The sequence below is a fragment of the Gadus macrocephalus genome, chromosome 3 (assembly GCF_031168955.1).
Source record: "Gadus macrocephalus chromosome 3, ASM3116895v1".
Classification (NCBI taxonomy): Eukaryota; Metazoa; Chordata; class Actinopteri; order Gadiformes; family Gadidae; genus Gadus; species Gadus macrocephalus.
Genome location: NC_082384.1, coordinates 23,898,516 through 23,922,323, shown reverse-complemented (window position 1 = coordinate 23,922,323; position 23,808 = coordinate 23,898,516). Strand labels below are relative to the sequence as shown.

The following is a 23,808-nucleotide window of genomic DNA, read 5'->3' as shown; positions in this document are numbered from 1 at the left end:
AGGAATCAAATGTTGATGGTTATGAACCCTGGTGAAAAGTGTTTTTCTTTTAACGTGGTGCTTTACCTTTGTGTTGGCCAAAACAAATGTTTGGAAGAAGAACAGCAGCGCAGTTCCAGACTCAAAACAGGAAGACCCCCCCACCACCCCAACCACTTCCCTGACCTTTAGGCTTGCAAGGTATAGTTCAACTCTGTCTCTCTGCAGGGGTTAAATGCAGCACCTTCATGCATCAATAGGTGTACAAGATGTCACATAATGGGTTTCACTTTCAAACGAAGAAAAGGGCAAATGTTTCTTCTGGGTAAAAAAGTTTATTGATATAAATATGAAAAAAGAATGTCATTTTAAACACAATGTTTACGAGCAAAGCCTTGGACGACAAAACAACATCGTTGTCATTTTTTCGTTTTTTCTTCTGAACATTGCAACATCGATAATGTGTGTATCGTGTGTAACACTGCGGGCATGTTCAAACCGTGCTGCTTGGGGCTTGATTGACAGCGGGCAAACTTGTGAACAAGGTGCTGGGCTGGTTCAAGGGTGTTTTATGAGAAGAACGTGACACCAGGGGTGTAGCCAGAACATTATTGCTGTGGGGGCCAGGCCCAGTCTTTTGTTTAGGGTGGCACTTGATTGTTGACAGGGGGGGAATATTGCAACTTTAAATGCAATATTTGTTTTTAATATCAGAATTAACACATTAGAAAAGATTTACGCGTCAAAATTTTGACAAAATAATAATGCATATTACAGCTTTACTTCATTTTATTTTTTCAGACTGGGGGGGGGCAGCGGGGTGGCCAACCTCTGACCAAGGGAGGCCGTGGCCCCCCGTTGCCCCCCATGTGGCTACGCCCCCGCGTGATGACACACACAATCTTTCATGCTCTCGATTCAGCCCGTACACAAGATAGGATACTGCTGGATAATAAATTACGCAGAAAAAAAGAACAAAGCTACTAGTGCCCACAAACTCCTGAGACGATACTGTCACTGAATCACGGCCACGGAGGCTAAGAGTAAACCAATCACCTTCCACACGGGAGACACTTAACTGCACTCGTCACAATAACCCCACGGAACGGATCTCTCGGTTTTGTTTTTTAAACGGCGACTTCATGCAAAAAAAAACAACGACGAAAAGCAGCAATCGCATTACAGTACAAAAGACAAAGTTAAGCATGACACTCTATTTAGTTTTCCCTCTTTTGTAATACACCTAAATTGCAATGATCCGGAGTCTGCCAGACGTGGCGCGTAGAGCGTATGACGGGGGAGATATGTGTTGATATTCATGTGCTGTGGCAGGACGGGTTCGGGACATGTTCTGATTGGCCCCCCAGCAAGAAACAATAGTGCATTCACACAGGCTGCCGCTACAGCTCACTGCCCCAGCCAGAGGACCTGGGAGAGGAGGAGGCCCGTTGCATTGTGGGCCTTCAAGTGCTTCCAACTCCAGGGTTTATATTTAATCAGGGCTCCGCCTGACGCCTGGTTGCTACGCCTGGAAGCAGCCGTCAGTGGCGGCGGGCGGCGGCCGGAGTTGCATTGTGGGTGGGCCAAGGAAGTAGTGAGCGAGCGGGCCGAACTGTTTACGCTTCGTACGGCGTTTTTCCGCATTCATCGAGGTTCAAGTAAGACACTGCGCCGGCGGAAATAATAACAACGTATAGCTTCCTCAAAACGGGATTCCTCCAGACATCTTTTTTTTTTTTTTCCCTCAATGTGTCAACCGGAGCCGATGAATCACCTGTCTAAAAAACACAAACTCCAGAGACAGGCGTTGGCTGTTGTTGCAGACGCGTCGCCACGGTTACCCTCCCCGGGGTTGCGGACTCATTGCCTTCTATGACTCCCCCGCCCCCCCCCCCCCCCGCCTTCTGTCTCCTTTTTTCCCGCTATTTACACAGAGAAGGCAGGGCCCCGCCAGAGACACCCTGCTGAGCTGCATACGACATTGCCCCCCCCCCCCCCCCCCCCCCCGCGTCTAAAGGGGCCCTCACGCTGAAACCAGACCCCCCACGGGGCAGGGACTCAACGGGGCCCCCACTAGGGAGGGCCTCAACGGGGCCCCCACTGGGCAGGGACTCAGAGGGGCCCCCACTAGGGAGGGACTCAGAGGGGCCCCCACTGGGCAGGGACTCAGAGGGGCCCCCACTGGGGAGGGACTCAGAGGGGCCCCCACTAGGGAGGGACTCAGAGGGGCCCCCACTAGGGAGGGACTCAGAGGGGCCCCCAATGGGGAGGGACTCAGAGGGGCCCCCAATGGGGAGGGACTCAGAGGGGCCCCCACTGGGCAGGGACTCAACGGGGCCCCACTGGGGAGGGACTCAGAGGGGCCCCCACTGAGGAGGGCCTCTGAGGGGGGATGTCTCAGCCCCCACTATTCCTGTGTACAGCTGTGATTGGCTCGGCTTTGATTGGCTCGGCTTTAATTGGGTACCGGTATGTACCGGTTTACACCATTTAAATCAGCTTTTACGGACGGGCAAACGCTTCATAATGAGTGTGACCGCACCGCCGCCGCACGCTCTAAAGCTAACGATGCTATCTGGGGGGGGGGGGTTCGGCGAGGTGGAGCCCGTCGGGATGGAGGTGGTGACGGGGTTGAGATGCTACTGTGCAGAGCGTGACCACACGGAGATATCAGCGGTCAGACCAGGCGACCGGTCGGCTCAGTGGGCCGCCCGGCCCCGCGGGAGGGGGCCCGGGCCCTCGGGAGCCGGCTCGCTGGGCGGGGCGTCCTCCGTCTGGGCCGAGGTGGTCTCGGAGCCCGTGTTGCTGTCGCTGGTGCCCTCCTCCGTGGCTCCTCCCTCGGGGACGATGTCCTTGTCCTCCGAGGCCGCCTCCTCGCCGCCGCCGCCACCGGGCTGGGACTCCGCCTCCGGCTTCACTGGAGGAGGAGGAAGGTGGGGTGGAGGGGGAGGAGGGGGGAAGGGGGGGGAGGGGGAGGAGGAGGGGAGGGAAGGAGGGGGAGGAGGAGGGGAGGGAAAAGGAAAAGGAGGAGGAGGAGGAGGAGGGAGGGGAGGAGAAGGAGGAGGAGAAGGAAAAGGAGGAGGAGGGGGAGGAGGAGAAGGGAGGAGGGGGAGAGGGGTCGGAGGAGGAGAGGAGGAGAAGGAAAAGGAGGAGGAAGTGGAGGAGGGGGAGGAGGAGGAGGGGGAAGAGAAGGAAAAGGAGGAGGAGGAGGAGGAGGGTTGAGTCACGCAGTCATCATGGTGGAAACAGGTTTCTCTCTCCTCACAGTATCACACATCTCTACATAGTAAATGGAGTGCATTCGTTCAGCGCTTTTCCACCAGTGGCCAATCAAAACGCTTTACAATACTGCCCAACATTCACCCGTTCACACACACATTCACACACCGACGGCGGAGTCGGCCACGCGGGGCGACAGCCAGCTCGTCAGGAGCAGTCAGGGTGAGGCGTCTCGCTCAGGGACACCTCGGCACTCCCGGGGAGGAGCCGGGGATCGAACCAGCAACCTTTCGGCTACACAGCCAACCCGCTCCACCTCCTGAACCCGTCTCCACGCGGTGTGTGCACGGTAGGGGTGGAACGGTACATGTATTTGTATTGAACCGTTTCGGTACGGGGTGCTCGGTTCGGTGCGGAGGCGTACCGAACGAGTTTCCATACGGACATATTGTAGAGGACCGCATGTGTGGAACATGCTGCGGCCGCACGTGCACAGTTGCGCACACCGTAGCCGTGTTCGAAATCGTTCCCTATTCACTCACTCACTATTCCCTACATAGTGTTCATGATATAGTGCACAAACGAGAATTCGGACACTACGCTGAACATTTCTAAACGTCATTTGCGTCAGTAAATGCGCCGGGTATTTGTGTGACGCAGACAGATGCGCCCACGTCATGTAAACAAACCGGGCACTCACGAGGAAAGCTGGAGGTTGTATTGATGTTGAATCTTACATTTCCTTGTTCAAGTTTTTATTAAATTAATTTTGAATGTTAAATATTCTAGGTTTAATCCCAAATAAATTGTTGACATTTCTAAACGAAAGCCGGAGACTCCATCATTAAATATATTCGTTTTCGAGGTTATTCAGCTTCTTCTTCTCCTCCGGAAAAACACGACCGCATTGCATTGTGGTATACGGGAGTAACATGTAGGGTACATCACATCGTATGTACTCAAATTTTTGGTATTATTATCCTGTAGATAATGTGGATAAGGAGATTGAGTGAAAGTCTTCAGGGCTAAAGATTGGGGGGGGGGGGGAGTAAAAATTAATGAGCAACAACTTGAAACTGTTTAGTGTTGCAATTGTTCATTGTTGCACATTAGATTGAGAAAAGATTTGTTTTTAAAGAAACAGTCTGAGCCTTATTCATGATATTTAATCTGAGCAAGAACTTGAAACTGTTTAGTGTTGCTATTGTTCATTGTGGCACATTAGATCATATATTTCTTAAAAAAAACAGTGAGCCAATGTTATTTATTTTTATTTCTACATTTCAGAATCTTTATATTTTTGAGAAGAATTCTAGTTTTGCACAAAAGTGTGTTATGAACAACTTGAAGCACATGTTATGAAGCACATTTATATTTAGCATTTTGATTTCTTACTGTACCGAAAATGAACCGAACCGTGACCTCAAAACTGAGGTACGTACCGAACCGAGATTTGTGTGTACCGTTACACCCCTAGTGCACGGCGCCATTTTTTACCCGTGGCGTCCGCGGCGCCGGCCCCCGCCTCCTCTCCATCCTTGTCGCCGCCGTCGTCGTCGGCGGCAGCGTTCTGCGGCGGCTTGCCCCCGCCGTGCGTGGCGCAGACGTGCTTCTCCTCCTCCGCCAGCACGCAGGTGGGGGCCTCCCGCGCGCCAGGCTCCGCCCCCGCCTCCTTGTCCCGCTCCGCCAGGCGCCGGCGGGACGCCTCCTCCGCCGCCGAGATCTCAGCGGAGATCTTCTCCATGTCGACCTCGACCTTCAGACAGCACAGCTGGGGGGAGAGGGGGGCGGGGGGGGGATCTATAAGTCATATTTTACGAGATCAAATAATAAACATGTGAGAAGGTCACAAGGATCACATGAAATAAAATGGACAGCTTTGTAGACGCATCACGAGGGGCGGTTCAGCTCAGCTCTGGTTCGCTTTTGGCGCAAGTTTCGCTTCTGCTTTTAAGATGTTGGGATCATTCAAGGCTGTAGCCGTTGTGAAATATGTAGCTGAGAAGAACAAGAGGGAGAAGAAGAAGAGGGAGAAGAAGAAGAAGAAGAAGAAGGAGAAGAAGAAGGAGAAGAAGAAGAAGAACGAGAAGAAGAAGAAGAAGAAGAACGAGAAGAAGAAGAAGAAGAAGAAGAAGAAGGAGGAGAAGCAGAAGAAGAAGAAGAAGAATCACATCGGTGAGCGTTGGCGGAGAGCCTGTTGGCTGGTCTTGCTTCAGAGGTGCGTGTAAAGGGGGGAAACAGTGCCACCTACTCATGTGAAAAGGTCACTGCACTGAAAAACTGTGTTTCGCTTCGCCACAACTCCATAATAAGACCCACAAATTGTGAGCGACGCTGACAGCTAGGTGTTGGCCAACACATGTGGCCGACGTTAGCTACAGCTGCTGGCCACGGCGCCACTCTCGCCTTCCAAACAGCCGGGCTCCACTCTTTCGAGCAACACCAAGCAGCGACATCCAAAAAAAAAAGAAAAGAAGAGAGATCTCTTTCTTCTTACCCTTTTCAACTCGCTGCTGAAGGACTCAGTGGCCTCGATGAATTTCCTCTTCTTGTCCTGGTGCCGGTCCTCGATCTGCAGTAGCTCCGCCTCCAGCTTCCTCTGTTACCCCCGGAGACACACGGGCACACCGGTCAGACCCCGCCTCCGCACCGCCTGAGCCCCGCCCACAACGGTATCATAACCGCCATCAACACGCTTACACGACCACCGCCACCGCCACCACCATGAACACCATCACCACCACACCATCACCATGGCACTTCAAAATATGACTTCTGCTATTTCCTATCCTAGCTATCTTTGTTGTACACGGGGAATGGGTTATCCTAACGATTGTAAGTGCTTGGCACTTGGTTCTATGAATATCTTTACTCTTTCCGACATATTTTGTAGTTTCTTTCCGCTGAGAAATGTACTTGTAAGTCACTTTGGATAAAAGCGTCCTAAAAGTAAATGTAAACCACCACCACCGCCGCCGCCGCCACCTCGGAGGTACCCCTCGACAGAGGGATTGGGGCGTTCTCCCCCCCCCCCCCCCCCCCCCCCCCCCCCCCAGCGTACCTGGTGCACCATGAGCGACTGGACCTGCCGCTTCAGCACCTGCATGCGGGCTGTGGTCACCACCGAGCGCACGTCCGGCACCACGCTCTCGCTCAGGATCTCGCTGATCAGCCGGTGGTTGCGCTGGAAGCGGGCGGTGGCCGAGTGCTTCACCGTGAAGCCGTCGTCGTAGTCTGGGGGGAGGGAGGAGCGAGCGTGGGGGGGAGGGAGGAGGGAGGGAGGGAGCAGAGGGGTTGAGGAGCAGGAGGACCAAAAGAAGCCGGGCTACTCTCCCTTCCCGTATACCCGAACCGAACGGACAATGTCTGCTCCGAAATGATTGTTGTCGTTTTGTTTGAGTCCGGCCAGCGCAGAGGAGATAAACAAAGCAGCTCAGGAGGTGGAGTGGGTTGACCGGTGACTCGAAGGTTGCTGGTTCGATCCCCGGCTCCTCCTAGCTGTGAGTGTCGAGGTGTCCCCTGAGCGAGACGCCTCACCCTGACTGCTCCCGACCAGCTGGCTGTCCCACTGCACGGTCGACTCCGTCGTCGGAGTGTGTGAATGTGTGAATGAATGGTTGCAAGTCGCTTTGGATACAAGCGTCAGCAGAACCCCCTGAATGTAAATGTAAAGGTCTCGTAAGGCCTTCACATGCAGGTCTGAATAGGAACCGCGCGGTATAGGGGGTAGCATTATAATGTTTGAGGATTAACCCTGCAGGAGCCGAGCAACAGGGGGAGCTCAATTTTTTTTGGACAGCGATGGAGTCTTACATTGACTATGATGAGGATGGGGATCAGGGTGACTTTTGCCTAACGGACAATACTTGCAAACAAGGGAAAAACCACACAGTTTTAGGTATTTTTATTAGGGCGATTTCGGCAATAAAAAGAAAACCGCACAATTATGCCAGCCTTGTCCTTTAAGGGTGAATTATGTAACGCATCTATCAATCAAAGGAAAGGCTTTTCATGTCTACTTATTGCTACTGGCGTACAAAAATATATGTTTCGATGTAGGAAAAAAGATCCACACATTTAGGGCCGGTCTTTATAAACTCATGGGGACGATTACTACATTTACACAGAGGCAAGTATAGGTCATTATGTCCAATTTGACCATAATGAAAAACAGATCCCTGAGTGTTATGAGTGGGGCTAAACCCTGCGTCTAAATGCAGACTACAAACTGTAATCCTGCAACAAACGCTAATGTTATAATGCTTTGTTATAAAATAAACGTTCGAAGAGACATGCAAACAAGCTGCTGCTGATCTCGTTGCTGTTTTTACCTACGCCTCCCAAACATGGCAACAACAGAGGCCTAAGTGCGTGTCTTGGGGAAGGTCAGATGCCCACAGGCAGTCTATAATGGGTGCTAATACACACACATCATGCCCCTGACTTTTCCTTATTAAACTCAGCTTACAATTGTATGCAATCATGGCTATTGCCCGGTGTCGTCCATCAGGAGAATAAGAAACACATTAGTGTTTTAGTGCCTACGTTTATAAGACTGCTAGCTATTCCAAAAAGTAACATTGCATAGGTTCTTTGTTTAAACGCCAGTAACGTCCTTAATGCCAAACCGGTCGAGTCGTTAAAGACTTAAAGTACAAAACTCTTTTTTAAGAATACTTTTTTAAGAATACTTAGGCTTTGGTCTTTCTAAAACGCAAAGGGGTTTGTTTTTATCAGTAGAGGCTCTGGTGTTGGGACTGTGTGGCTGAATGTGGCTGTAGGGCTATAATTACCACAGAGTTGGTGTGTGTGTGTGTGTGTGTGTGTGTGTGTGTGTGTGTGTGTGTGTGTGTGTGTGTGTGTGTGTGTGTGTGTGTGTGTGTGTGTGCCTGCATGCTTGCATGCTTGCACGATCCTGCTCGATTATGTGCATGCGTGTGTGTGCATTTGTGCGTATGAGTGAATCTGTGCGGCAGTGTACATGTGTGTACGTGTGTGTGGCCACGTGCGTTTCCGTGTGTGCGCGTGTGCCTGCGTGCATGTGTCTGTGTAGTACGTGAGTGCATGTGTACGCGCGCATGGGTGCATGCAAGCTTGACAAAACATCTGGGGAGGCCATCTCGCCGCAGTCCCTCACCGTCTGGGTCGTCGGCTGGCTGGATGCTCATGTAGGGCTCCCCTTTGTCCTGCCGCGACTGCCTCTGCCGGCTCTCCTCCTCCAGCGCCGCCTCCGCCCGGCTCTTGGCCGTGACGTAGGCCAGGTAGGCCGGGGAGTTGTGGTACGCCTTCATGCTCTCGTTGTACTCGATCTACGGGCAGGAGACGCGGCAGCAATGACAAGGGGGCAGGGGCAATGGAGTCATTGACATTTACTTTTAGGGCATTTAGAAGACGCCTTTATCGAAAGTCTCTCACAGCTGTTAAAGCACACATTCACACACTGACGGCGGAGTGGACCATGCAAGGCGACAGCCAGCTCGTCGGGAGCAGGGAGGCTGAGGCGCCTTGCTCGGGGATACTTCGACACTCAGCTAGGAGGAGCCGGGGATCGAACTAGCAACCTTCCGGTTACCAGCCCAGCCCGCTCTACCTCCTGAGCTAAGCCGAGGTACACAGAAGGGCGGTAGATGGTGCCGACGCGAAAAACATGCGGTTCCCCTGGGTGCCGTCATTCTGCCTCCGCCACACGCTGGGAGCGCAAGAGTGTGTTTGCTCAGAGGTGTGAGGTCGGAAGGAATGGGGGAACCAGAGGGACCCATAACTCTGAGAGACACGTCTTACTGGTAACCAGTCAACATCCGAAACCCCCCCCCCCCCCCCCCCCCCACACACACACACACACACAACCCCTACCCCAAAACGGCACTCATTAGGGGAAAACCCGACCTTCTCTGCTTCGTAGTCGTTGAGATAATCTTGTTTCTCCTCATCAGTGAGGTCTCTCCACATGCCACCGATTATCTTCCCAATTTCCCAGAGCTTCAGATCGGGGTTGGAGGCTTTCACTTGATCCCAAACCTGGTGATGAGAACCAGACACGGGCACAGGGACGGATGGGGCCGGAGGGGCTACAAATCTCTCGGCAAGAGAGGTCACAAACCAGGGGAGGCCGTGCGATTTGAGCGCCGTCTCTGAGATGATGAAAGCACGGTAAAGTGTGTGCTGCGGTCTGAGTGGCTACCTTTAAACCACTCTCTTCCGCCATGAGTGAATCACAATCAGAATGGCTTTTATCACATTCTTATTGTAAGCACACAAGAGTAAAATGATTATGCTTGGTACCTCAACAGCCGCATCGCAGCAACAATACAATATAAAGTAAATATCTCATCTTCGCCTCATCTTCATCATCAAATTCTTGTGCGGCTGCGTTTAACTGGAAACCAAACTTGCCCTGGTGATTGACGATGCCCACTGTGTGAACCACAAGGGGTACTTCTTCGTTCGTGCACTTACCTTCCGGCTGTATCTCATGTAGGGCATCAATGGCTTGTCAGGGGGCTTGGGCGGCTTTGGGATGTTTATTCCCGAGGTATTCTGGGAAGCATTACAAATGTTTTTGTGGTTAAGACAAGGCACATGCTGGATCAGGAAATGACTGAATAATGACAGAAGCCGTGTTGCATCCGCTCGCTAAGCAGAATGACATAATGCTTCCAACGACACACACAAAAAAAGAAAACGTTCACGCATCAGTCAACTCTAGTCACTTGTATTAACTCGCTTTAATTAAAAGGCAGTTTAAACCCTAACCAGAGGTTGGGAAGCCCATAGGGTGTGATGAAATTGCACCGACCAGCGGAAAATGATGCAAAAAATAATAATAAAGAAAGTCGAAGTGAAGCTGGGAATTGCCCACTGCGAGACATAATGCCATTATTAGACTCAGTCAACCACAACTGCAGCAGGCAGGGCCTTAATTACTGCTCAGAAGCCAACACCATGCTGGGTAGCGGGTCTGGGGTGCCATGGCAACGCGGATGGCATAGGCTTCTTAGAATAGGGGGTTAGGTAGCAGTGCACACATTGAATGGCGGCCGGGATCTGAATGCACATAGATGGAATTTCTCTGCCCGGGTCTGCACTGTAATGAAGGCAAGCAGGCAGCGCTGTGCAACACCACGTTTAATAAGGTCTCGTTAGTGGAACACCGTCTTCTAATTGACCTATGACCGGGTGTCATAGCATTTTAATTTGTATTCTTTCTCTTGCTTTTGCTACACAAGATGAAACCATCAGACCTCCTAAGAACAAATTATAACTTAACTTTCGGAGCGAATTAATAGCCGCACAGCTGTTAAAAATACAGGTTTTTTTTTATTCCATGGTAACAAAAACCTGTATTTTTAACAGCTGTGCGGCTATTAATTTGCTAGAGTGATACTTTGCTCTTAGGAGGTCTGATGGTGTCACGTTGTGAAACACTGGATTGAACGAGGAGAGGCACAGCCAGCTTTGACCTTGCCTTTGATTTTGGGTCACCTTGTTTTCCTCTAGGTTAATATTCATACCGTTACCCGACTGTTGGTGCCTTGGCTCCCTCCGAGCCTGTAGTTGTTGTAGGCCAGGTGGCTGTATGGGTTGTAGCCCACAAACCCAGCAGTGTTGGGGATTTGCTGATGAAGTCAGATGAGATAGGGACACAGATGGCAGAGAGTGTGTGAGCAGCAGATACAGATCAATGGGAAGGAGATGCTGGACTGATGCAAAATAAACTGCTATTCATGATAATTGTTTATCTTTCTTCTGACAAATGTACTTATTGTAAGTCGCTTTGGAAAAAGCGTCTAGTAAATGCACTAAATCTAAATCAATGATAAAGGAAATAATCCTTTAGCATTGGCCAATACAATATATATTTTTGTACTGGTGTGGTTAAAATGCATAATGACTACATGATACATTCAATAATATTTAATTTTGAAATGGCAAAAACTATTTAATTACTTGACCCAAAGTACGAGTTGGAGACCAATTATATACTTACAGTTGTGGGGGCTGGGGGAGGGGGCGGGGCATAGGGCCTCTCTGTTGTGATGAAAAGGTGGAAAAGGACGTCAACATTAGTTCTCCAGAACTTTTTACGATCAGACTAATGTCAGTTAAAACATGTGTAATTGGAAAAAGGAAAATACTAATACTATAAACTTTGTAATAATATATATGATAATAAAAACAATAATATTGTTCGATAATAATAGTTGACAATAATTGTATAATAATATAATCATAAAAAATACATTTAACATTCCCTTTTGTATAATGATTGTAATGATGGTCAACTTGCAGGTTCAGCAAAGCATGACTTCATCCATTTGCTTACTTGACATCTTCACAGGGAGCAGTAGAGATCAGTCTATTCCATGCATCAGATCTGAAATAAAACAGATTTTGTAACAAAAACTGTAACATGATGCCTTTATGGGATTCATATTCTATCCCCGGTTCGCCCATAAAGAATATATTAGCTGTTCTGTATTGTAAGCATTAGCTTGGTGTTCTTAGCCTGTCCCTATTTAGCTATTCTCTATATAGTCTTAGCTTGGTGACGTTAGCCTTTCGCTATATTAGCTCTTATGCGTGTATTGTAACCATTACGTTCTGTGAGCGTTAGCTCGGCGCGTTAGCCTAGGCTATACGTATTGAGAGCGTTAGCTCCGCACGTTAGCCTCTGCGCGGTAGCCTGTCGCTCCACGCAGTCTACGATGATAACAGCGGGGTTCAGTTGGACCGTGTCCCCGGCTTACCGAATTCAAGATAGGATGTTTCTTTGTGTTAACTAATCAAACGCGAGTGGCCACGTTTATTAAACGTGTATTATGTAAGGTTTGTTAGTCATTTAATGTTGAAAAAAACGTTGATTTATTGTGATTTTCTATTCATTTTGATAGCAGCGTATGTGTACATCTTGGTAGGCGCAGCTAGATGGGTGTCTTCATGACTGACAGCTTGACGAGCAGCTGTCCATATCTAATGACGGACAGGTTAATCCCCACCGTTGTGTCTAGACTTCAGATGTATCGTGATGTCCACATCATCGTGCAGTAATGCGACCCACAAGCCTTTGTTGTTATTAGACCAGCGGCTACTGAACAGCTAGTTAGCCTAGCCACCATAACAATAAATAGGCTAAAAGGCATCTTTATGACGTGCAACAGCATGCAACGTTATGTCTTATGTCTCCACAAAATAAAAGATTTGCATGCCATGTTATTCCATCGCTGCAGGAAGACTCACCTTAAGGGCTTCGCCCGAGCCCCGGTTATTGTAGGCGTTATGGTTTCACCAGACTGCCCAGGAGGAGAGACAGTCCCCACAATACTCTGGTGAAACGGGGTCCACTCGTAAGATTCCCACAGAATCTTCCAGAACTGCACCCCCACCCACCCTCCTCATTACGGATGTGCTTAGCCCGGCTGATGATGTGCAGCCTGCTCTGAACCCGTCTGTCATGTATTGGGTTTCCAAAATCAGTCGTTTTTTCGTTCAGAGTCGCCGTTTCGTGGTTTTATGAAACGCAATCCTATCGGCGTAAAGTCCCCCAAAACAGGATTATACGTGTTTGACTCTTGAGTGACAGGCGATAATCACTCAAATAGCTGATCGACATTGTACAGACACACTTGTTGACGTCGCTTGCGTTGTATGGACGCTATACGTCACATAAAATATCCACATTTGGCCACACGTGTGTTTTTCATGACACATTTTACATTGCTTTAACAATACGTTATTCAATAAGGAACGTTAAGCTTATGCAACGTAATAACAAAAAAAGCACATGGGCTCCCATGCCAACACGGTTTGTTAACATAATGTGCTTCTATTCACTACTCTATTGTGTTAAGATTAAGAACTGAAATACTTTGCATTCTTGCCTACACCTCTTGTAAGCTGCACATGCCAATAGTTGTAATAGTGTACTACCCAACAATAACATTGTAAAGCCTCCAGGATGTGCCCTATATAGGTCAATTGTGTGATATGTTGGCTGTCATCTTAAAGCTGATTTTGCGTAAACAGCCTGCAGAAAATTAGTAGCAAAACCACGCCAGGTCAAACCAGACCATAGTCCCAGGAGGTGGGACAGGAGCGGGGAGTTTGGTAGCATGCACGGCCGTTCAGGAATAGGGTAGGGGTCACGAAACTTGTGTAAGCTTAACACTATCGAGTCTCCTCGGGCACAGCTGTGGTATTCTGGGCGCCGGGGGGGAAAACATAGGGCCCTGTGACGTTTTGAATCAAGCGGAGGAATATTCGTAAAGCTGTGATTCCTGCACAAATTCAAAACCCAGTTCTGGCTAAGCCCTTAGAGCTCCTCAGAATGGACCCAGGCAGTGGAAGTAAGCGGCCTTGAATGTTTGCTCTGCTGCTGGACTCAGGAGATATTTTTAGAGGCCCACGTAAAATCCCGTCGTCATGTTGTATCATTCCAAAGTTTTTATTCCCAAACATTTGTTTTCATCGCTAACTTATACCCGAACGTGCCCATTCAGATAGGTTGTTTATTTCTCTCAGGTGTCATGTTAGTGGTTGTTGCATACATGTGTGTTACATGTATATTTATGTTGACGGGCTTATTCTTTCTTTAGATCTATCGCGAAAAGATTCAGAAGATAGATGTTTTGTATACAAAAACATGAACAGATGGTAAACATTACACATTTTGCCATTCTTTTGATCGGTGCCATTGACGCAGTCGTTTTATAATGTCTCTCATTGACAAATTCACCTTCACCGTGTTGAAATCTGATGTAAACACTGGTACACACTGAACAAGGTACAATACAAATCAAACACCAATGTTCAGCATTGTGTGCAGCATGCGTTGTATCATAGGCAGTCCTGTAGCTGTCACATCGTTTTACAGTCATCTCCTGAATCTGTACAATATAGTTAATCCATACAGCCCACTCCCTAGGGGGGGAAGAAGCTGTCACTTTATTTATTTATTTTTTTATTTTTTTTTATTTTTTCATCGATTTATGATGACCATATGCTCTGTAAGGTGACCTTGGGTGTCTTGAAAGGCGCCTCTAAATTAAATGTATTATTATTATTACTTAACTATCAGGGAAATATCCGTCAAATTTTCCCCTCAGTCACAGAGAGCACAGCCACTCAATAGCTTTATATGTAATATCAAATGTCAATATCGATTGACTTCAGATTGATTTGGTTGTTTATTTCAATACTAAAATGTATTTGTGTGTTCATGCCTATGCCTGTTTAGTTTGGAATGCTTTTATGCCCTATCACAAACTTTATTATATGTATATTATATATATATATATAGGCCTATATATATTATATAAATGCTTCAGAAATGTTATGGGGTTAAAACCCTTCAGTGATGTAGGTCACTGTTGTCACTTTCGGGTTAGGGGGACTTGATGCTATGGTTTTACAAAGTACCCTGAGTAGGTTCTGTTTTAACAGATACTCTCAAAGTCTGAGTAAGTTATACTCTGACTAACCCCATTAACTTCCCTTGCGCATTCATATTTTAATATAAAACAAAGAAAGTTCCTGGTTTCAGGAAAATTCTTATTTATATTTCGCTGCAAAACCAACAGTTCCCGTCTCACCATGCCTGACCCCTGTTTCTGAGAAAAACCTCAGGGTCCTATTGTTGACGTGTTGGGCTCCCACAGCCACAACAGCACGTCTTGAGAGATCGAGAGTAACGAATGATTTGTATCAATTCAGGACCTAACAACAAAGAGCTGTTGTAAGCGTCACTCGCCCACCGCACGTATAATGATCGTTATTCCACATGTTTTTCCTTTTCCACTGAACTCCGAGCCAACAGGTTATTAAGAACCCCACACTGGAGCTATCGTCGCCGATCCTGCTAAGCCGATGGGCTGCTGGGGCCAATTAGCAACCTCGTTCTAACCTCGCAGGCTCGCACCCTCCGGTGGAAATGCGCCATAAGTGGACGGGATCTGGGAATCGAACACGCTATCATTTTTGCATGATGACGAACAGAGGAAACACTTGCGTTTGGCCAGCCACCCTCTCAGCCTTGGCGACAGCGTTGAACATGTTTGTTTAATAACCGTGAAAGTTGAAGCTGACGGACAGATTTACCTACCTGCTTCCATAACAGCCTCGCAGTCTGCGTTTAAATTGTGGAGCTCAAGTGTTTCTCATTTCTCACTCTTGACATTATTTGTATTTCAAACTAATTTCTTGTTCTGGTTGTGTTCTGTCCATTGTTGAGCACTTTGGTGTATCTGTTTTGTATGCTCTGTGTAATTAAAGTGGGATTGATGGATTGTATTTCTGTTTTTGGTTTGTGAGAGTGGATGCAGTATGGTAAATATTGTTACATATACACAACTTCATGGGAAAATGTTAATACTGCATAAGTAGCTCACTGACAGCTATGACAACTTGATGGCAATACGTCATTGTGTTAAATGTTTGTTATTCCTAGATGTAACATCAACATTTATTTTCCCAACCGAAGACATGCAAAGTTACCTCAATGCTCAAAAACGTTGTTAAACTAGTGAGACATAACAAAAGATAGACAATATCCTTTAAAATTTTATTTTTAACATTAAAAACAGTTATAACATCATACTCAAAACAGAAATCAAGAGCATCCTTATACATACTGATTTTGTTCTTACTAAAAATGTGTTGAAGTTCCAATATGCATAGAAGGCAAAAATGCAGAAGTTGTTGTTTCTTTTTTGTTAGTTAGCTGTAATTCTATCGGGGGTAGTTGTTTTTGTTTTACAACCCCGTTATAGAACCATAAAACTGCTTTTGCCTGCCATGGATAGTGTTGGGCAGCCAACCTGCACTGGGATAGCTGTATATTTACACAAACAGCAGAATGGTGCTGGCATCATTGGCTTGCCAGTTCAACCTATCAGGGGAGTGCATAGCTCTATTCCACCTGGACCCTTAACAGAAAGGGAAGAAAGGCAGTCTGCAGGTGATGTTCCTCTTAAAAAGGAAATTGGCTCTTCTCTCAAAGATGCACGTCAGATTTCAGTAAACAAAGAAAATAGGTTTTATCTCAAATGTACTATCTGGGGGGAAAACTGCTGCCACTTGTCACTTTAAATGCGAACACACTGTCTAAAGCATATTTGTCTGGGTTTAAATAGTAAAAAAAAAAAAACACAAAAGTGCGCCAAATAATCATAGAGATCACATGTCCTCACACGCAGAGTAAAAACATACATAGACCAAGAACACAACTTTATTTGCTTTTTTTTTTTTTTTAGGTCTATTTCATTCTTTAGTTTTTTTTGCCGTCTCAAGGTCCACGGGCCCCAAGGTAAATGTGGTTAAGTCCTGTCCTCATATAGCAGGTAATCTAATCAGCACCAGTAGAAACTGTGTGTGTTCCTTTGCACCCCACCCACCACCATGCCATCCTCTCCTCCCTGCCTCCCTCCCTCCCTCCCTCCCTCCCTCCCCCCCTCCCCTTCGGTCTCACACCCTTAGGGTAGCGGTCATCAGTTGGTGGCAATCCAGATCCCCTCGTAGCTCCAGTGGTCCGGGCAGCCTGAGGCCGGTCTTCTGGTCCACGCACCAGCACTTCCCTCGCTGTCCGTCACGAGCTGGGTGGCACTGGGGTGTTTAAAAACAAGAAAAAGGATGTGGGATGTTATTTACATTGGCCGTGCTTCCGCACGCGGGCCAGTGTTTAACATGCTGAGGGGGAAGCCTGTGTTTGTTTGTGTGGTGCTGCGGGTCTTAGTGGGAGAAGCAGCTAGCCGGCAGCGTTTGGCCGGGGTCCCCGGGTCGTGCGGTCGTTCCGTCCGACGCGAGGCAGTTGAAAAGGTGCTGGTGGGGGGGAGGAGACGCACCGCATCTGTCGTCCGCTCGCCACCCACCCCTGAGTCTCTCGGGGCAATTTCAAAACATCCTTTTTTGAGACCGGTTTAAGCTCTTCCAGTTAAACCGGCTATACCATGAAAAGATTCATGGCTCTCTCCTGACCTGGGCTTTGCTCGCCCCTGCTACCACAACGTTTTACCATAGTGCAATTATAGTAAAACAGTAAACACATGCCTTTGAATGGGCCTCAGAACTACGCCCTATAAAAGCTCTGCAGACGGACGGTTGAGCTGTGTTGCCCAATCAGATTCTGGAGACCTGGGGCTTTTGGAAAAAGGTCTGCGTTTATCACACACTCGCCTTCTGTTGCTTTGATTGCACATGTGCCTCTCTGCTTCTCTCACGCAGCCTTATCTGCCTTTCTGGCCTCTCTTTTCAGCTCGTTCTCTCCGGTGCGCGCCAGTTGCTTACAAATGCCGAGCATTGAAGCAGAAAGGTCATCCAACACGTAACAGTATCCGCCTCTCGCTGATGGAGGTATTATTGTTAAAACAATTGTATGGGGTTTAAAGAGCAATAAATGTCTGCTCATTGGCTGGCCCTCCCGCCCGACTCCAGTGCGTTTCAAGAAACCCTGTGAGTCGCCCCTGAGCTGGTGTGTCTGTTTTCATCTCTCTTGGATCACCAGATGATGAAGTAGTCCAGATCCTCATAGCTAAGGCTGCAGTTGGAGGATGAAAATGTGCTTTTAGGCCACAAACCCAGACAGGAGATGGATGGATCCGAACCTAATGTGTAATAACATCCCGTTCCCTGTCCTACGTCAATAGTTTAACTGGAAAACCTTTGGCTGTGCCGTTCATATTATTAAAGTGCCGCATCAGTTACAGACCTGTTTGGTGTGGAAATCTCCATTTTTGTCACAGTTTGGTATAGGGAAGGAGTAGAGGTCTTCGTGCGTGCGAGTGTTCGATGCCAGCCTGTCGAGGGCCCTTTGAAGCTCAGCCCGGCACGGAGCCTGTGGAGGGGGGGGGGGGGGGGGGGTGGAACAAAAGCATTGTGGCCGACTGGGTAATGACTCGGGCTCCTTCTCTGTAAACCTTGTCGTTTCCATTCCCTCGTTTGTCACCAGATATGATATTCCCGACGGAAAAAACAAGGCGAGAGAGAGGGAAAAAAAATAACAAACACCAAGACACAATTGTAAGCACATGTGCTGGGCAAACGTTCAACATTCTTTTGTTTCTGTGTTTCGTTTTTTTTGTTAAGCAGGGACTCGGGGAAGGGGTCTCTCTTGTCATGCTATTGCACAAAACAAAGGGGTAAATAAAACACAAAGTAAGATCTAGCCAAGAGCGTCATTGGGAATAGCGTGTCCCCGGTTTGGGAGTCTAGTGTGTGTGTGTGTGTGTGTGTGTGTGTTGGAAGGACAGACTGTGCCTCTTACCAGCGAAGCCCTGGGGTCTTCCCTGGCATTGTTGCTCCTCTGGTTGGTGGATTTGGGAGGGTGGCGTGCCAGGGTCTTCTGTATGCAGCGCTTGTCCTGCAGACTGCACCGGATATTGCTGTTGTTGGGATGCTCGGGGATGATCTCATCCTGCCGAGTCATGGCTAGAGAAACAAGAAGATTGGTGGACCGTCGTTAAGAATGACACAGATGTGGGGCACGCGTGTGTGTTGTGCGTCCTAGGAGGAGGACGGACGTTTGTGTATATACCTCCCGTAATGCGATGTGTAAGAGCAGCATGGCATGAGTGGCAGGTTCCCCGGGTCATTTACTTAAGTATGAAATGTAGAAGATTAGCTCTCGCTACTGTTTTGTTCCCCTCTCTCTCCCCCTCTCCCTCTCCCTCTTTGTCTCACTCTGTCTCTCTCCCTCTCCGTCCCCCTCTCTCTCCCTCTCTCTCTCTCTCTCTCTCTCTCTCTCTCTCTCTCTCTCTCTCTCTCTCTCTCTCTCTCCGTCCCTCTCTCTCTCTCTCTCTCTCTCTCTCTCTCTCTCTCTCTCTCTCTCTCTCTCTCTCTCTCTCCCTCCCTCGCCCTCTCTCTCTCCCCTCCTATCCCCAGCCGGTACAGCTGAACACACAGTGTTGAAATGTAGGCTAGAAAACAAGGCCAGGTTAACCTTAAGGACACAGAGGAACGGCTCTCTGGGAGGTCATCGCTTACTCTTTTTTCCCGTCCCGGTGCTTTTTATTCCTTCCCGACAACTGTACTGCATCCAGCCCCCCAACAGGGCTCAGGCATTTTAAACGTTACCACATTCGGCCCTGCCTGCCCTGGCTCTGCCCACGGTTGTCACTGTGCCACAATCACCTTCTGCGTCCCTGTAATCCTGAGGTTCTGTAGCCCTGCACTGCAGGCATCCAGCTGCTTCCTCCAAAAATCCCCCTCTGACCTCTTCCTCCCCCCCCCGTCCCCCCCGTCTCCCCCGTCTCCCCGACACACCGCCTCACCCCACCCCACAACACAACACGCACTGCTCTCCCCGCTCCGCGGTATCGACACCCGCACTGAGCCTGCTCCTCTGGGGGGGAACCGGAGGCAGGACCGGGCCCCAGCGGCGGGGTGTGAGGGGGGTGTCGTGTGATGCCTTCATGTATATCCTGTAACATGCGCTTTCTGTGTTTCACCCGCCTCCGGTCTGTGAAGGCAGCCAGCGGTGATGTGTTCCTGAAGGGCCTTTCGTATCACCACTGCGATCGATACGTCTCTGGGTCTCTGCGATTCAGTTTAATCGTCGCTGTTTCATTTGTATTTGTTTCATCATAATCACACATTTGACTAGTGCTATGATAAATGGATAAATGGCAAGGTTGATAGATGGTTAAACTGGTTATAGTGCTTGACTTGTTTTAACATTAGAGACATAGGGTTTTTGCAGCCCAGGTTTTTGCATAGAGGTCCGCAGAGCCCTGCTAATGAAGAGCCCTGCAGGATTCCTGAAGTCTGTTTGTCGTTTTAGTGCTGTTCCTCTTATCCTTGCCCACCAGCGCTTTCTCCCCCCCCAGACCAGCGAGGTTTCAGCTGTTTTCCCCTGATCCCAAGTCCTCCTTTCTTTCCTATATCCTCACGCTTTCTTTCAGAGTTGCCCCACGCTCACCAGCCAAGGTCACATGACTGAAGGTGAACACCGCTGAACTCCACTGTGTGCGACAGGCGACTGGATTCCTAACAAGCTGATGACAATGTACCGCCCGGTTAAAAAAAGTTGCAGATGTTTAGCGATTATTCAATAGATGCTCAAATCTGATTAAGGAGAAAGTCGGTGCTTGTTCAGGTCAATTCATTGCATATTTTTGTAGCCCAATGTGTACCTGTGTAACCCCTCAATCACAGGTACAGTCTCTAAGGGCTTAAAAGGGCTTAATATTGATGACACCTCCCTGACCCTAGCCCCCCAAAGGGCAAGAAAAACTCCCTTAATTAGCCTCGCATCAAGGGATTGGGTACTTTGTGAACATGTTTTTTTATCAGTTACGATACCATCGTCAAATTAATGTTTATATGGATAGTTGTGCAACATTTCTTCTAAAATTCTCTTTTAGAGTGCCCTCGTCCTCGACCCCCTGAATGTGGGGATGATGAATGCGCCGGGGGTGTTTGTGGGGCCGGTGAGTGATCATATTGTGTTATTCTGGCTCCGTTTCAGGGCCAACATATTTTCTCAGAATTGGAGATTTTGAGAAAACACACTTAGTCTGTGTGGCCAACCTTCAGCCTCATGGGCAACTGCCGCTGTTCTGCAGTTAAAGTACATTCATGTTGCATTATATAACCGGATTAAACTGTTATCCAGTCATCAACTTTTAACAGGAAAGAGGAACGAAAATTGAATCCAGAAGAAAAACTATCGCAGCGTGTTCAGCGTTGGGTATACATTTTCACGGTGCGGAAAAACTCTCACTCACGTTAGAAAAGCCTTATCAAAAAACATCCTGACCAAAAACATTTGGCCTCCAACTATCTCGTAGATGCATCAGATGTCTGGTCTGCTGCCTCATTCCTGTTTTCTTTGGGAGGAAAACATGTCCGAGGGCATTTGGCACTGCGCAAACACTGGAAATTGAATCGTATTTTTTAAGTCGGCCGTGCTCCACAGGGAGGCGACCTCTGTGGTAACATTTCCTTGTTACCTATTTCAACAGCGGACTTGCAACACCACGACTTGCTGAAAACAACCCACGGTTTGAGAACAATCTACCAATCCTTTTTAAGGGGCAGTTTAAATGTCTTTAAGGCAGTGCTTATTTTCATCCAAAAAAAGCATATAGGCTATATTAATAGCATTTACTTATATACATATATTTTTTTTTAATCAAATAATAATAATTAACCACAATATCACCAGTAACATGTTCCATGATGTTGTATATCAGCAAGTCAATAGTCAAGAGGTCTGTTGCACTATTGCTAACAGCTTGCCATCATAAAAAGCTACAGAAATGTGCCTGCTTTCCGACTACTGCCGTGTGAATTCCCTGGCCTTCCATGAAGAAGGACATGTTGTTGCCTGGGGACAAGATCCAATTGTTTGTCTACCTCCCCAGCCCCAACATCAGAAGGGGGTCCTTGCTCATTCTGAGAATACAATTAGCTAATAACATTAAGTCCAGCATCACCGTCACACATCCAGCTGTCTAAATGTGCAACAGAACCCAAAGTAAGCAAATACTCTGCATCAGAGGACATCTGCTGCGAAGGAGGACTCGAGGAAAATCCACGTTGGGAACAAACGGAGTAACGGCCACATCTTCGATCACTTAATAACGGCACACTGCGAAGCATTTCCTCATGCGCTCACACAGTGTGAGAGACCTCCGATGGTTTGAGCGCCTGAATGTTGCGTTTAATCAGCCTCGGGTGTGGAGTGAGGTTCGTGTTTTGTGGAGGTGCTTGGCAGACGCCCCCTCCTCGTCCGACTCACCACCGCCGGTGCCTTAAACGCGAGGCGGTTTGCCTACCTGACATCTGTGTCTGTTTTTAAGATGACATGCAAGTTACAGTTTAAGAGAAACATTTCAATATAACCCCCGGGTGGGGACTCATCTGGAAGATTTTAACAACGCGCAGAGCGTGCAAGGTGATTTATTCGGCTTATGAAGATAAAGACTTGGAATATCACAACGCTGTGTGGAGTAACCCCGTGTTCTGGAAAATGTGAGGAGGTTGTTGCGTACGGGAATATGAAAGAACAACTTCAGCCAGGGATAATAGAATGGAATTCAGTTATTGTTGCATTACTACTGCAGTTAATCATTTAGTATTTTCCTGTCTCAGTATAACAGCCCAGTGCTGTTATATTGCCTTTATGTGCTGATATGCATTGCAGGAGCCTGATACTTTGAAAGAAATAGGAAGCTCTTCTGACATAAAGATCTACCGGTCCATACAGATCATGCAGATTCTCATCGGGGATGAGTAGGACAGAGCATCCTTCAGCCACGCTGCGACAACAGCACAACACATCTGTCCGTGTTGCTGATGTGGCAAAACGTTCCCCACAACGTCGTCACGTGTTTCGGATTTTGCCTGGAATGGGAATGATGGTTTCCCTAAAAGAAGCCCCTCTTCTATTTTTATCTGGTCGGTTGGCTGTTGCTAAGAGTGTGTCAGTGTGGGGCTTGCTCCCACCAGCAGGCACACCAGCGCCTTAATAATTCATAGGAGCGTAGCAGCTACATCCTCCCCTTGTGCTTGAGACACAGTGGCTCTAGACGTCTCCCCCCCCACTCTCTCCCCCCCCCCCCACCCCCCCACCCCCCTCCTCGTCTGCCCTGCCAGGGTTTACGTTAAACATTCTGAAAACTCTCGGCCCGGTGGCGCGGCCTGAGAGTATTGATATACACAGAGATTTACTGGGCAGGGCGGCCATGCTTTTGTTATGACAAATTCCAGGAGGTAACAAGAAGCCGTGACTCACCCAGAACAGGGGCTCCAGGACACGCACAAACACACACACGCATCAACACACATACATCAACACAAACAGACACAGACGCATACACACACACGCGCGCGCGCGCACGCTCGCACGCACGCACACACTCTCACACTCGCACATGCCGAGCACGCACACACACACACACGCATGCACTCGCACACGCCGAGCACGCACACACACACACACGCACACGCGCGAGTACACGCACGCACACAAACACACACACTCGCACATGCACACGCACGCAAACACACACCAGCACACACAACACACACGCAAACACACACAAACACACACACAACACACAAACACACCAACACACACACACCAACAAAGTCCCAAAACTTTAGGACTTTGTTCCACTTGCGCCCCTCCCTGTTGAAGGGCAACAAGGCCTCACGTTTTCATCCTGCAGCCCCGTTCTGTCACCGGCGACCAAAGCCCCGGTGAACAAGGCCTGGAGGTGTCCTGGAAGATGGACCACTGCGAGTGGGTGGACGGAGAGGGGCCAAGCCCAAAGACAGCCTCACCTCAATGAGTACCCCTAACCTTAGCGCTGGCCCTGTACCCCTAACCTTAGTGCTGGCCCTGTACCCCTAACCTTAGACTGTACCCCTAACATTAGTGCTGGCCCTGTACCCCTAACCTTAGACTGTACCCCTAACCTTAGTCCTGGCCTTGTACCCCTAACCTTAGACTGTACCCCTAACCTTAGTCCTAGCCCTGTGCCCCTAACCTTAGACTGTAGCCCTAACCTTAGTGCTGGCCCTGTACCCCTAACCTTAGGGCTGGCCCTGTACCCCTAACCTTAGGGCTGGCCCTGTACCCCTAACCTTATGGCTGGCCCTGTACCCCTAACCTTA

General features: G+C 48.5%; 2 protein-coding genes and 1 long non-coding RNA gene across 8 annotated transcripts in view; 1 reads left to right on the top strand and 2 right to left on the bottom strand.

Moving 5' to 3' along the window:
* Positions 1-294: 294 nt before the first annotated feature.
* On the bottom strand, positions 295-12,853 carry LOC132454676 (SWI/SNF-related matrix-associated actin-dependent regulator of chromatin subfamily E member 1-like). Of its 6 annotated transcripts, none has more exons than XM_060048188.1 (11): positions 12,436-12,853; positions 11,446-11,572; positions 11,186-11,222; positions 10,710-10,814; positions 9,655-9,735; positions 9,085-9,216; positions 8,336-8,507; positions 6,260-6,432; positions 5,696-5,797; positions 4,696-4,969; positions 295-2,896 (listed from the first exon to the last, which is right to left on the bottom strand). In XM_060048188.1, coding segments are annotated over exons 2-11 (1,296 nt in total). In that variant the 5' UTR covers positions 11,448-11,572; positions 12,436-12,853; the 3' UTR covers positions 295-2,678. The 6 variants fall into 6 exon arrangements, with proteins under 6 accessions (XP_059904171.1, XP_059904174.1, XP_059904169.1 ...); XM_060048191.1 differs by having other exon boundaries at positions 11,482-11,572; positions 12,436-12,852; XM_060048186.1 differs by having other exon boundaries at positions 11,186-11,226; positions 11,522-11,572; positions 12,436-12,852.
* LOC132454689 (uncharacterized) lies at positions 11,488-14,796 on the top strand. The gene is made up of 2 exons (XR_009524978.1): positions 11,488-12,019; positions 13,791-14,796. It is a non-coding gene; the product is annotated as an uncharacterized LOC132454689 (long non-coding RNA).
* A 944-nt stretch (positions 14,797-15,740) lies between these two features.
* LOC132454683 (insulin-like growth factor-binding protein 4) overlaps positions 15,741-23,808 on the bottom strand; it is a 13,043-nt gene continuing 4,975 nt past the window's right edge. The window contains exons 2-4 of the mRNA XM_060048199.1: positions 18,452-18,615; positions 17,897-18,022; positions 15,741-16,794 (exon numbers count right to left, since the gene is read on the bottom strand). Coding sequence (XP_059904182.1) covers positions 16,657-16,794; positions 17,897-18,022; positions 18,452-18,615 — 428 coding nt within the window. The 3' untranslated portion in view covers positions 15,741-16,656. The remainder of the gene's footprint in view (positions 16,795-17,896; positions 18,023-18,451; positions 18,616-23,808) is intronic.